We start from the raw sequence: 12618 nt of genomic DNA, 5'->3' as shown, positions 1-12618 counted from the left end.
GCTGTCCTGTAGAAATTTCTGTGATGATGTTCTAGGTCTACATAGCCCAATATGGCAGCCTCTCACCACACATGGCTACAGAGCACTTGATATGTGGCTGGTGCAACTGAGGAAATGAATTTGTAATTTTATTTCATTTTAATTAATTGAAATGTAAATAGTCTCATAAAACTAGTGACTACCAAAGTGGACAGTGCAGCTCTAGCACCAAAGTCTAAATCTGCAACTTTCAGAATGGTGGGAGCAGACTCTCCAAAAGAGGGACTAAATCAAGATGCACTGAGTATTGATGTATGGGAGGGATCACTGCTACTCCAAGGGGAACAGTGGCAGGTCAGAGGCTGAACATGAACCTGAGATGAGGCCAGGGCATGACAGGACCTACTAGGGTCTCAATGGGGTGTGGGAGATGGAAATGGAGCGAAAGGTGGGGTAGAGATGGGGGCGGAGGAAGTGGAGGGAGAAGAGACCTCCCCGTGGGTTTACTACTACCACGAAGCCTAAATCCTCCTTAGACGCCCCCCCTGTAAATTTTAATGGAAGGAACATTATATATCCCTGAAAGCAAACCTCCCATTTTGCAAAGGAATAAACTGAGGCCAAGAGAGAGCTGTCCAGAGCATATATTGACTCTGCAGAAGAATCACAACCAGAACGGTTTCCCCCACTCCCAGCCCACATGCGTGGCTCCACTAAAGGAAGGAAGAGCCGCGGAAGGAGAACTGCAGGTAGACAATGAGCAGGCAAAGGGAGGCCCCGATGAGGCACCAGCGAAGGGAGAAGAAGTTAAAGCCCGAACCCTCCTGGGTGCTTGGCTTGGAGGCCCCTGAGAAGGTGTAGGTGGTCGCCTCCTCCTCCAGCAGCTTCTCGCTGGGCTTCCAGTGCACGATGCCCTCCTGGCAGGCCTCACAGAACTCGCTGCAGTGCGGACCCCCGTCGGGGCGGCTGGCCACGTGGATGCGGTACTGGCCGCCATCTTCATCGTAGCACTGCTCGCGCAGGCTGGTGATGAGGTTGTCCACCAGGCCCTCGATGTTCTCCTCCAGCATGCTCGACTCGTCCAGCCGCGCGGTTCCGCACTGGTGGCATAGCTGCTTGAAGACGCGCATGCGCACCGAGCCCGCCCGCTGGGCGCGGTCCAGGTACATGTGGAAGAGGATGACCACGTTGGCCGACTGCCAGGTGTGCCAGCACCAGGAGCAGTGGAACCTGCGGGGAGGGGAGGGAAGGATGGAGAGCGTCCGCTTCCCTCCCAGCGACAGCCTGCCCTGGAGGAGCCCAGAAAGAATGAGTCCTGTGTGCCTGTGCCTAGAGGTAAAGGCTGTTTGTTGGCTGTCCCTTGGGTTCCTTAGCACTCCATTCGCTGTCTCCTCCCAGTGAGCTCCTCTGGGACTCGAGCAGTGTCCTCAGGAGCCTGGCACTGGAGCCATCTGGCTTCTAGCAGTCTCTCCAGTCTGCCCCCTGCACACCTTCCTGTGGCCTCAGCTCCCCTTAAGCCTAATGAACTCGGGACATGCACCTGTACCTGCATAGGGCTCACCCCCCAAATCTGAGCCTTATTTTTCATCTGTGAATTGCAGGATTATGGTGTCCAATAAGGCTTCTTTCACTCAGACCTCCCCTGCCTCTACCTGTCTCACTCATGCATCCTGCCTGCTTTGGGGAGGAAAGGAGATGCCTCCAACGACTTGAGCATGGACCACCAAGGATAATTCAGAGAGTAACCTCCAAGAATCCACCAGATGGACTGGTGGAAGGGTGATGGACCGGTGGATGGGTGATGGACCAACAGGGGGAGGACTACAAAGTGTGGTCCCTGTACCTTCACAAAGAACACCCTCTTACCCCTTGACAAGTCATCCCTAGACCCCACCCTAGCCTTGCCATAGAGACTGGAAAAATGGATGCTAGTCTTCAGCCTCCTCCACACACATGCACAGGTGCACACTTACATACACACAGGACACACTTGAGACAAAGTGGGTCCCCTTAAGTCCCAGCCTTAAGCATAGTGGGAGGAAGTGGTCTGGGACTCATAGCCAAGCCCCACTCCCTCAAGTGTCCCTTGTTCACCTTCAGTGATGGAACACTCATTACCTGCAGAACAGTCCCTTCCTTCCTGAGAGGAACCTCTTCCAGAACCTGTTAGAACTGCTTTACAGTCGAGCGTCTACTGGGTCTGCCCTCACTGATGACTCTCTCTGGGTCCCCTGTATAAGGGCCCAAAGGACTTCTGATGAGGAACTCAATTCAGTGCAACAGACACCACTTAGCACCTATGTTATGCCAACCACCACACAGTCCAGGCTGTGGAGTAGAGATGAAGCCAAACCTGACCCTGAGGCCTGGATCCCATGGACAACATAAGCACAGAACACTTTCAGTATAGCCCAAGGCCAGGCTGGCCAGTGAAACAGCCTGATTGGTCCCCACTCATGCTGGGCCAGAGCTGTGGGGCACCAGGATTAAGTTTACAAGGAGACTTACAAGGAGAGTGAGTCTGTGCATAGAGTAACATAAGAGCCGCAGTTCTGAAGGCCTGCCTGAGGCCAGCTGGGAGCCACAGGTCACCAGCCAGGAACAGGACCAGCGGAGACTTGAGGCAAGGAGCAGCCACAAGCCCGTGGAGCTCAGCCCCTAATCCCCCAGGCTCCTGGGCTCCTGGGCCCAAGCTCCCAGCCCTTTGCAACAGCCAGCTCAGGAGCTTCATGTGTTCTGTCTCCTTCTTTTACAGCTTTTTAATCAAACCAATGCAGAGTTGTTTCTTCTCCCTCAAGCTAGATCTCAGATCTTCAATTTCTAAACAGCAGATCTAGTGCAAGGGGACCTTAAAGATCATCTAGTCAACCTCATTTTATTGTGATGAAACAGAAGCAGAGAGAAAGAAAACTATCCATGTACACACAGCCAGCCAGAGACAAAGCCAGGACCCAGTGTATAACAGGTGCACAATAATGTTTCCGGAATTGATGTGAATTGAAATAAACCAACCAAACTCTGCCTCTCTGTCTTTTGTCCCAAAGACGAGTTCATTCTAACATTGATAGGTCTTAGAACAAGAGTACAAACAGAAGCCCCCCACCCACAGCCTACCCCTTAGTGCCACCCCGATCAGCATGCCTCACCATAAAAACATGCATGAATAACCCACTCTTTGTGTCCAAGTTCTGCGTATCCACATCCCCTCCCTGAGGGCCTAGGGGTACCATCTTTCCCTGAATCAGTGGACTTGGGGAAGAGGACTACGTAGGCCCTGAAAGTGAGTTTGAAGCAGCTTGGGCAGGGAATTCTGTGGTTCTGATCCCAAATCACAGTCTAGAAGGAGAGGCATGTGGTCTTCAAATGGATATGTCCCCTTAGCCTCAAGGACTCCTTGCACTATGGAAAGCATGAGATTCATATGAGGTATAGGACCCTGGACTTTAAGGACCTAAGGGAAATTGTGTCCCAAGCTAAGTCTTTTTGTCGCAGACCCATAGACAATAGAGCTGGAATGGTTTTAAGTGATCACCTAAGGCCAACTTTCTGGTTTTGTGAATGTGAAAATTGGGGGAAAGGGAAAGGGACTTTTTGCCAGTTCATAGAATTAGTTAGCCATAAAGGCAGTTTCTAGAACATAGCAGGTGGACAATAAAAGTTTTTGTACTCAGGTCAAATTAGACAAAGTTGACTAAACAGACCTAGGAGCAGAGCACAGGCCACAACCCTAAGCTAAAGGTTTTCTCAGTGGACCTCATGGCCTCTTCCCCTCAGTCCCCATTATTCTTTAAGAGATTATGAAAATGTGAAAACATCTAAAATGTCAGAGATTGTAAGGACATTTTAGCTCTTTGTTTAGTAGAAAACCAAGACCCAGAGACAGAAAACAACTTGCCAAGGTCACCCGGGGAGTCAGTGGTAAGCTAGGATTAGAACCTAGGCCTCTTTGACCCCCTTGGAAGTTCCTTCTCTATCCTCTAACCAGAGCTGACCTTAGGACCAGGCTCCATGGATCTCTCTGATCTCTCTGCCTCCCCTTGGAAGATGCCCCCAAGGCTGCCTGCAGGCCCCTCCCACCTAGGCTGCTCACCTGCCCGAGGCATGCTGTTCCAGGTACTGCTTCCAGCCCGGGGCCAGCTCATTGGGCTTGAGGTTGGGATCTATGATGAGTTCCCAGCTATCAGCTGGCTTGGCCACCTCCATCTTCTCATAGAAGACTTTCTTCCACTCACAAGTGGTCAGGCTGGTAGACATGGTCCTGGTGGTAGGGAGAGAAACTTGAATTCAGCCTGGGTGAGCACACAGAAAGAGCCCAGATCGATGCAGAGCAGTTCAGTGTCTGTGGTCTGAAAATCCTCATCAACAGGACTAGGAGGAAACAGGACCCAGCACTATCCTTTGTCACCCTGGCACCTGTTTCCATGGTAGCTGGGCTGGGAGCCAAGAGCCAGGCCTGGGGAGGAGGGAAGTCCCAGGAGAGAGCTCCAGGGACCGGAGCTGGGCTGGGAAGGCAGGGTTGGGTGGAAGGGGCAGGCTGGGAGGCTCAGACCCAGATCACAGCCACCCAGGCATTCAGGGGTCTCCCCCTCCTGCTTCCCCTACTGCTTTACCCCACTGCCCTTCCAAGTATCTTGCGCATTGTGTGCTATAGTGACTATGACACCCTAAGGAGCCAAAGAGAAGCAAGGGCTGAGGAAATGCAGAGCCTGCAGCTCACACACCTCCTGATGTGTGGGGACCATAATTCGCTATTTACAATTCATCAATTGCTTGACCTGTGTGCTGGCCAAAGTGGGAATTAACTCCCCCTCCTTTCAGACCCAGAAACTGAGGTTTACATGGCTCTAAGAGCCTCATCCAAGACTCAGATCCAGGCCTTCCAAAACCAAACTCATTTGTTCATTTATCAGAGTACTACTGAGCTCTTAACATGTAGGGATTGAGATAGGAGTAAGATGCCCTTCGCTCAGAAAGATCTCAAGCAAGTTGTGAGATAGAATGCAATCTGACATGCTATAAAAAGCACAATGATAACATTTCAGATTCCTAGAGTCTTAGAATTGTTAGAGCTTGCATTTGGTTTCTGGTCCCAGGCCATACAGAAGAAATTGCTGGAAGAACAAGTTTGTTCTGTGCTGCAGGCTTCTGCTATCTCAGCTGCTGCTGAGAGAGGCCAGGCAATGGAGCACCCACAGTTCCCTAATGCTTGATTTAAATACTTTAGAGACTAGGAGGGAACCTGACTCCAGATTTGCATAATCCACTTGAAGGCACAGACAACAGAGGGAGGCAGCCAGGGCAGGAAAATAACCAGGTTGTTTGGCACTTTGTCCAGGCTCTGAGCAAATCTGCTTGGCCTCAGAACCCAGTAGTTTCCCTCAGCGGACTTCCATCTTCCCACCTGCACAGGAAAGCCTGGCTAGAGAGTATCTACGGTCTCTTCTAGCCATAATCCGCCCTGATTCTTTAACCTGGAAACCAGATCCCTGGAAAGATGGAGGCACACAGAGGAACAACATGCAGCATGAAAGAGGTTCGTTGGAGCTGGAAGAGACTTTTCAGTGTTGAGTTCCAGTCTTGGCATTTGTCTCCAAGTGGTTTTTGCATGGGGTGAGGTCAAGGACAACACCACTGCATCATCTCTTAGAATGGGGAAACGTTCTCCACTAGCTTTATGGTGAGAATGTCAGAAAGGACAAAACTATGTCTTAGAGCCCTTGACCAAGAGCTCTAGAAGAGACGTTTTCTAAAAATATGGTTTCTTCATTGACTTCTTTATCTCTTGCCATTGAATGCAGACACCTGAGGTTCAGAAATGGGAAATTAACTTGGCTTCTCATACTGGGCTCAGGACTGGGCTGCTCATACCTCCCTGGGGTCAGCTACCAGCCCAGGTGAGATGGGGGACATGTGGGTTCCCCGGAATTGAATGACTTGAGGAGTTTATGGCCAAGTCTGGAGCCACATCCAAAATGAATCTGAAAACAAATGACAAAGAAGGAAAACCAAAAAGATAGAGGGTGAAAATTGTCAGGGTTTATCTGTTTGTTTTTACCCAAATGATGCAATCCCCTTAGGTGTGTAATTTACATCAGGTGTAATTTAGAGTGGGAACCCTCTAAGCAGAGACCAATATAATTCATCTTTCTGTGCAACAGCCCTGTTTCCTTTCAAGAAAAAAATGTGCTTATGATCCAACCCAATGAACAGACTACCTCAGTTTTCTGTGATGGCACTGAGTTGCACCAGAAGCCACAAATTAGGAGCTCACTAATGTAAAAATGTGTGCAGCTGTGGCCATCTCACATACTGGCTATTTCATTAATACATCACTGCTGTCTTTTTAATCTAGATAGTATTTTTTAATAAAGGAAATTTTATTCATTTATAAAATAAATTACTATGCACCTGTATTGTGCAAACAAAATCGGCAAAAAGGAGAAGGATAAAATATCTAGTCTCCTCTCCAATTTGGAATATGGGTTGATAAATAGTAATAAATACTTTTGTAAAATGTTCATTACTCAAATGTTACTTACTCAAATAATACAAGGGATGGCATTGTAGAGTCTGGAATTTGAAGGTAATAAAGACTTGGGGCTGTGGGTAAGTATCACTTGAAGGCTTTTTAAAACTGTATGTAACCCTTATCCCCACAGGTTTCAGTGCATGGTCTTGAGGGGGGTATATCCCTTCTACCCACTCCAGGCCCAGGGAAGAACCCCTGTCATTGGCCACCGTTGTTACTGATGGGAATGTGTTGTTCTAGAGGTGTTTGAGGGCCCAAGAAGAAAAAAAAGAAAGTGAAATAAAAGTGAGTTAGTGCAATTATGTAGGATAATTGAACATAATAAAGAAAAAAAAGTGAGTTAGTGGTTCCGGATAAGAAACAAATCCAGAGGAAATGCAAACTATGTCCAGTCTTCCCCCAGCTCTCTGCAATTCAAAGATCCATGGAAGGTGCTCCAGGACAAATGCAGGGTTCCCAGGGAATCTTTTTCAAGGGTGGTTAAGAAGGCCTCTCCATCCCCAGGATGTGGCACTTGGAGGCAGCCCGGCCCAGGCTCTACTCTTTGAGTGGAGGTGGACTCTGAATCCTGGGAGCGGTCACACGGTTGGAACAGCTCTCAGGACATACAGTGAAGCTGCTTCTGGGAAGTATTTCAAGTCACGCTTTTATCAGTTGGCACCAATCAGAATAACTGCAGGCAGCCTAGATCCTTTTCCTGCTGGTATCCAAGGGTCCAAATTCTATGGGCCATGCTATAGATACCCCCAAGTCTGTATTAAAGGCGACCATATCTACTGTCACTTTTTTCAGAACCTTATTATCCTAGGCAAAAATTTCATGAAGAATTGTTACACTATGTAGGGGAAGTACATAAACAAAAAAGAGTGCTCCCTGCTAGGGGAAAAAAAAAAAAAAAAGAGGATGGGGGTCGACTAAGTGAGTTAGTGGTTAGGAAGGAAGAATACAGAATTCTCTGCTGAGAAGAGACAGTCAAAGTCGGAGGGTCTGGAGAGACTTTCAGTAGATAAAGCCTATGCTGAATTCTGTCCAAGAGGTTGAAGGCCTCCATCAGAGTTCCTTAGCTATTCTCAGTGAACCTGCTGGTTTCTGGTGAGCTGAGACTCAACACACACACACACACACACACACGTAAATAACTAGAGCTCCTCTCTGGGACAATTCCAGGCATCATGACAGAGTGATGAGGAAGCCTGGGGAAGCTTATCTCAGCTGTTAAAACTTGCCTTCTAAAATGACATTCGTCACTTTTCCTCACATTCCATTGGCCAAAGCAAGTGACACAGCCAAGCCTGCAATGGCACAGGGAAATATATCTTGCCAAAGGTGAGGTGGTAGGGGTTGCTTTATGGGGTGGCCCTGAATATTATGAACAACAATAAAATCCATCACAGGACCCTCCTGAATAATGGGCACCCTCCTAAAACAAGGTAGCTGAACTGGTTCTATGGTGCAGGGTAGTTACGGATATGACATATATTTTTTAAAAACCGAGAACGCGATTGTCACATGTCAAGATGGTAATTGTCTCTGTGCAGACGGGGAAAGGTGACTGTAATAGGGGATTATTATGTATTGGGGATGGGAGGGTTTCTAGGGGGCTGGCAAAGATTTCTCTGACCTGGTGTGTGCTATGCAAGTTTTTGGTGCATTATTATCCTTCAAATTGTATGTGTATGTTTTATTACTCCCCTGTATACATGACCCATGACACAATATAAAAAAATGGATACTACCTCTGCCTTTCCCCTTTCCTCAGATTGTCCCAAAGTATCAGAGTCTAGCAGTGGCCCTTCTGAACATTTTCATGAAGATGGTCATAGATCATAAAATTGAAAGAGGCCTAGAGAAACCATCATGTCCTTACCCTGAGAGAGGTTTTAGTTGGATGAGCAAAGGAAGGTCAAAGAAAGAAATTATGAGATACAGTGTCTTGTAATAGTAAGCTCTTGGTAAATGTCCCAGGATCTCGAATGCACTTCTTCTCAAGCCCCTGCCGCAATATCAGTACATTCCCTCCACAAGACTGTGTTATTCATCTTGTATATTTTCTCCAGTGAGTATCAAAACCTGAAACTCATAGTAGGTGCTAAGTAAAATCATGGTTTAAAAAAAAAAGATTTTATTTATTTATTTGACAGAGAGAGAGAGATCTCAAGCAGGCAGAGAGACAGGCAGAGCAGGGGGTGGGGGAAACAGGCTCCCGCTGAGCAGAGAGCCCAGTGTGGAGCTCAATCCCAGGACCCAGAGATCATGACCTGAGCCAAGGGCAGAGGCTTAACCCACTGAGCCACCCAGGTGCCCCTAAAATCTTGTTTAATGAGTGAGTAGAGGCAAGACTTTACTGTGTGTATCCTTTACCTTGGAGGCTGACTGTGAATTCTAAAAGCATAAGAACCATATAATAAGTCTCCACAAACCCAATAGCACATTATAGAAGTACAGTAGGTGTTGTGATTTCATTCAGTCCATAGCGGCAAAGATTTGTTTAATATTCACGATGTGCTAACATGAACGTTAGTGCAGAGAGGGAAACATTAACACATGATCTTTCCATGAGGTTTCCCCTCAAATTCTGGGACTGATGGGGAATTCCAGCACTTCTAGCTTCTTGGAATTAGGTTTACAGTCATAAGTCTAGTCTAGGATATCATGTTTTCTGTCACTATAATCTCGACATAATGCCAGTTATCAAAAAGAGGGGAGAAACCCTAAATCTACCCAAACTTACCTTCAAGGAGGGTATCTAATTTTTAAATAGACGTCTTACTTCCCTCAGACATATCAGATATATTGGGCACCCTTTTAAGAAATATCAGAAACCATAATCTGTATGCTGGGGCTGCAGATCAGTCATGTGCTAGGGGTGATGTTATTCACAAACCATTTAAGGAGATGAGCTTGAAAAGATATATTTCATTAAGTTGTAAGTTCATACTGATATTTTCCAATGGGGTTTTAACATTGTTGCAAAAGTATTTTTATCCCAACTATAATTTCAGCCTTTTCTTCTTATAAAATGATGCTATAAGTTACTTAAATTAATATAAATAATTGTTTTGTCTGTCAACTAAGAGTTCATTAGCACTGGATACTACCATTAGCACTGACTATAAAAGCACTAAATAATTCATAATTAGGTTAGATCATTAATTTTTTGTATGCCCCACTGATTATATACGCTCAAATCACTTTATTTCAAGTGAGGAGTAATGCGTTATTTACGCCTTGGTGATTTAATCACTTCTACGACACATTGTGTGCTCTGGTTTTATTTATTCATTCAACATTCAATAACTATTGAGTACTTGCTAGGTCTCCCTCCTTTCCTAGGTGCTGGGGATAACACGGTGCAAAAAAGACAGAAATCCCTTCCTTCATGGTGCTACAGTCTACGGAGAGAGATAAACAATAAAATAATACTGTAGTAGATGCTAATAGGACAGAATTTTTTAAAAAGTCAACAGGAGAGGGAGATCGAGAGTGTATGGATGGAGGGGATGAGAGAGGATTACAGTTTAGACAGTATGGGAAGAAAAGTTCTCAAATGAAAGCCATATTTGAGAAAAGCACAAAAGAGATAAGAAAGGGTGTCCTACCAATGGGCAAAAAGGCACTCCAGGTGGGGCAGACAGCAAGTGTAAAGTCCCTGTGCTTATTTCCTGAAGCCACTGCACAAATTTACCACAGATTTCATGGCTTAAAATAACAGAAATTTATTGTCTCACAGTTCAAGAGGCCAGAAGTCTAAAATCAGTATCACTAGGCCAGAACCAAGGTGCAGAGCCACATTCCTTCTGGAAGCCCTAGAGAAGACTCACTCCTTAGCTTGTGGCCTTATCACTCTGGTCTTCGAGGTCAGCATCCTGGAATCTCTCTCTGGTCTGTCTTCACATTGTTTTCTCTGTGTGTCATAAAATTTCCCTCTGCCTCCCTCTTATATATGTGACTGTATTTAACCATTCCCTACCAATCATCCAGAAAAATCTCCCTGTCTCAAGATTCTTACTGTAATCACATCTGTAAAACCATTTTGCTATGTAAGGTAACATCCACAGGTTTCAGGGATAGGACGTGACTGTCTTCAGGGGCCATGTCTCAGCCTCTCACAACGCCTCAGTGGGAGCACCCCTGTGTGTCCAGGGGAACAGTGGGCAGGCCACCGTGGCCCAGTGGCTTGCTCATAAGCCAGCGTAGGAGTTGGAGAGACCAACCACAGAACATCAGGCAAGAGCCAGCTGGCACACGGCCTGCTAGGTTTTCACAAGAGCTGGCAAGAAGACTTGGAGCAGCAGAGTAACAGGATGGAACTTAGATTTGAGTAGAATCATCCATATGCCAATCTAGGAGTGGACTGCAGGGGACAAGCAAGGATGCAGGGGAGGAAATTAGGATGTTCTTTCAATATAAGAGAAGACAGATTGACAGCCATGGGGACAGAGCGGTGGGGTTGGACTCTGGTGAGAGGGCCAGATTCTGTACATATTGTAACAGGATGTACCGAAGATTGGATATGGAGTATGTGAGAGAGACGGAAGGGTCAAGGATGACCTGGGCACCTGAGGGGCTATCACGGAGGGAGGAAGAAGGAGGAACAGCTTTGTGGGGAGATCAGAGGCACAGTTTGGAAGATGCTAAAATCTGAGAAAACCAAGCTGTTATGTCAAGTTGATATTCACATGTAGTTTGTTTAATTTATTATACTATAAAGGCTTCAGAATTTTAACTTGTAATTCTTACCTGGCAAATGCTTCCGGTTACCGATTTTTTCGTTGGTCACAGCATTCGGTTACTGAGGGGAAGGAAAGATGCTCAGAAAATGCAGTGTGTCCCCTGGTGATGTATGAGGGCCTTTCCCACTCCTTGTCTGTAATGGCAGACACACACTGACACGTTTAAGGTTTATCTACGGGAGTCCTTGCTGCCTAAACCCCACCTGGTTATCATGGTCTAGAATGGACATAGACCTTCTAGCATTGCTATTGAGAATCTTGCAAGTGTAGCACCCAGAGCTCTTGGCTTTTAATGTGGGGCAAACTACCAACAACATTATAAGCCAAAGAAAAGGTAAGACAAAGACATGTGCTCTCGAAACACCCCTTTTGGAATGTATCCAATTCGACCTCATATTTATGAAATCCTTTCTCATCTTGCCTTCATATTAAAGATTTTACATTTATCTTTCCGCTTTTACGGCACTACCAAGGGTTTCCTCTGAGTGCACAATGTATTTGGATAAACACGTGCACCACACATATTTAAAAGAGGCTTCCAGAAGGAATGCTGCATGAATAAAGGCTTGAAGAACCAGCCATTGCAGTTAAACAGAGGCGGGGAGTAAATGTATCCTAAGCAGCAGGAACGCTCAGCAAAGAATTCAAGAATAAAATAATCTAGAATCATTCTGGACACTCTGAATCATCTAGTACATAGGCATCACAGAGAGGAGTGATACAAGTTGAGGCCTGAGAGGTGTGTGGGGCTGGGATTGTGAAGGACTTTTTAAAAACATTTTATTATTTTTATTTTTTCTAGATATAATCGCTCTCCATTACTGTAGAAGTTTAGGTGTACAGCATGACACTTTGACTTGTGTATAGTGTGAAATGATCACCTCTGTAAGTTGAGTCAGCATCCATCACCTCATATAGATACAATAAAATGAGAAAGCAAAAGAAGAAAAGGAAATTTCTTCTCCTTGTAATGAGAACTCTTAGGATTTACTCTCTTCACAACTTTCCTATGCATTATCCAGCAGGGTTAGCTGTAGCCACACGCTGTCCCATCCATCCCTAGTGCTTATTTCTCTTCTGCCTGCAAGTTTGCACCTTTTGCCCATTTTTCTCCTAGTCTCCTTCCCCCTCCCCCTGCCTCTGGTAATCACACATCTGATCCCTTTCTCTATAAGTCTGTTTTTTGGTATCTGTTGAGAGCTTTTTTATTTTTTAAGATCCACATGTAAGTGAAATTATGTAATATTTGTTTTTGGTCTGTCTGCCTTATTTCACTTAGCATAATGCCCTCAACATCACCCCATGTTGTTGTAAACGGCAGGATTTCCTTATTTTTTTTAATGGCTGAATAATATATTTACACGCCACGACTTCCTT

The 12618-nt window shown here is 45.9% G+C and overlaps 1 protein-coding gene across 1 annotated transcript; it reads right to left on the bottom strand.

Moving 5' to 3' along the window:
- Window positions 1-692: 692 nt before the first annotated feature.
- Window positions 693-4339, bottom strand: LOC111146058 (receptor transporter protein 2). Its single transcript, XM_022501438.1, has 2 exons — window positions 4070-4339; window positions 693-1209 (listed from the first exon to the last, which is right to left on the bottom strand). Exons 1-2 carry the CDS (start codon window positions 4231-4233, stop codon window positions 693-695), a joined length of 681 nt encoding a protein of 226 aa, XP_022357146.1. The 5' UTR covers window positions 4234-4339.
- Window positions 4340-12618: the final 8279 nt, after the last annotated feature.

This window comes from Enhydra lutris, unplaced genomic scaffold (genome assembly GCF_002288905.1).
Source record: "Enhydra lutris kenyoni isolate GAN:26980312 unplaced genomic scaffold, ASM228890v2 scaffoldscaffold2, whole genome shotgun sequence".
Lineage (NCBI taxonomy): Eukaryota > Metazoa > Chordata > Mammalia > Carnivora > Mustelidae > Enhydra > Enhydra lutris.
The sequence above is the reverse complement of the archived record's forward strand: the minus strand, read 5'-3'. Positions and strand labels throughout refer to the sequence as shown.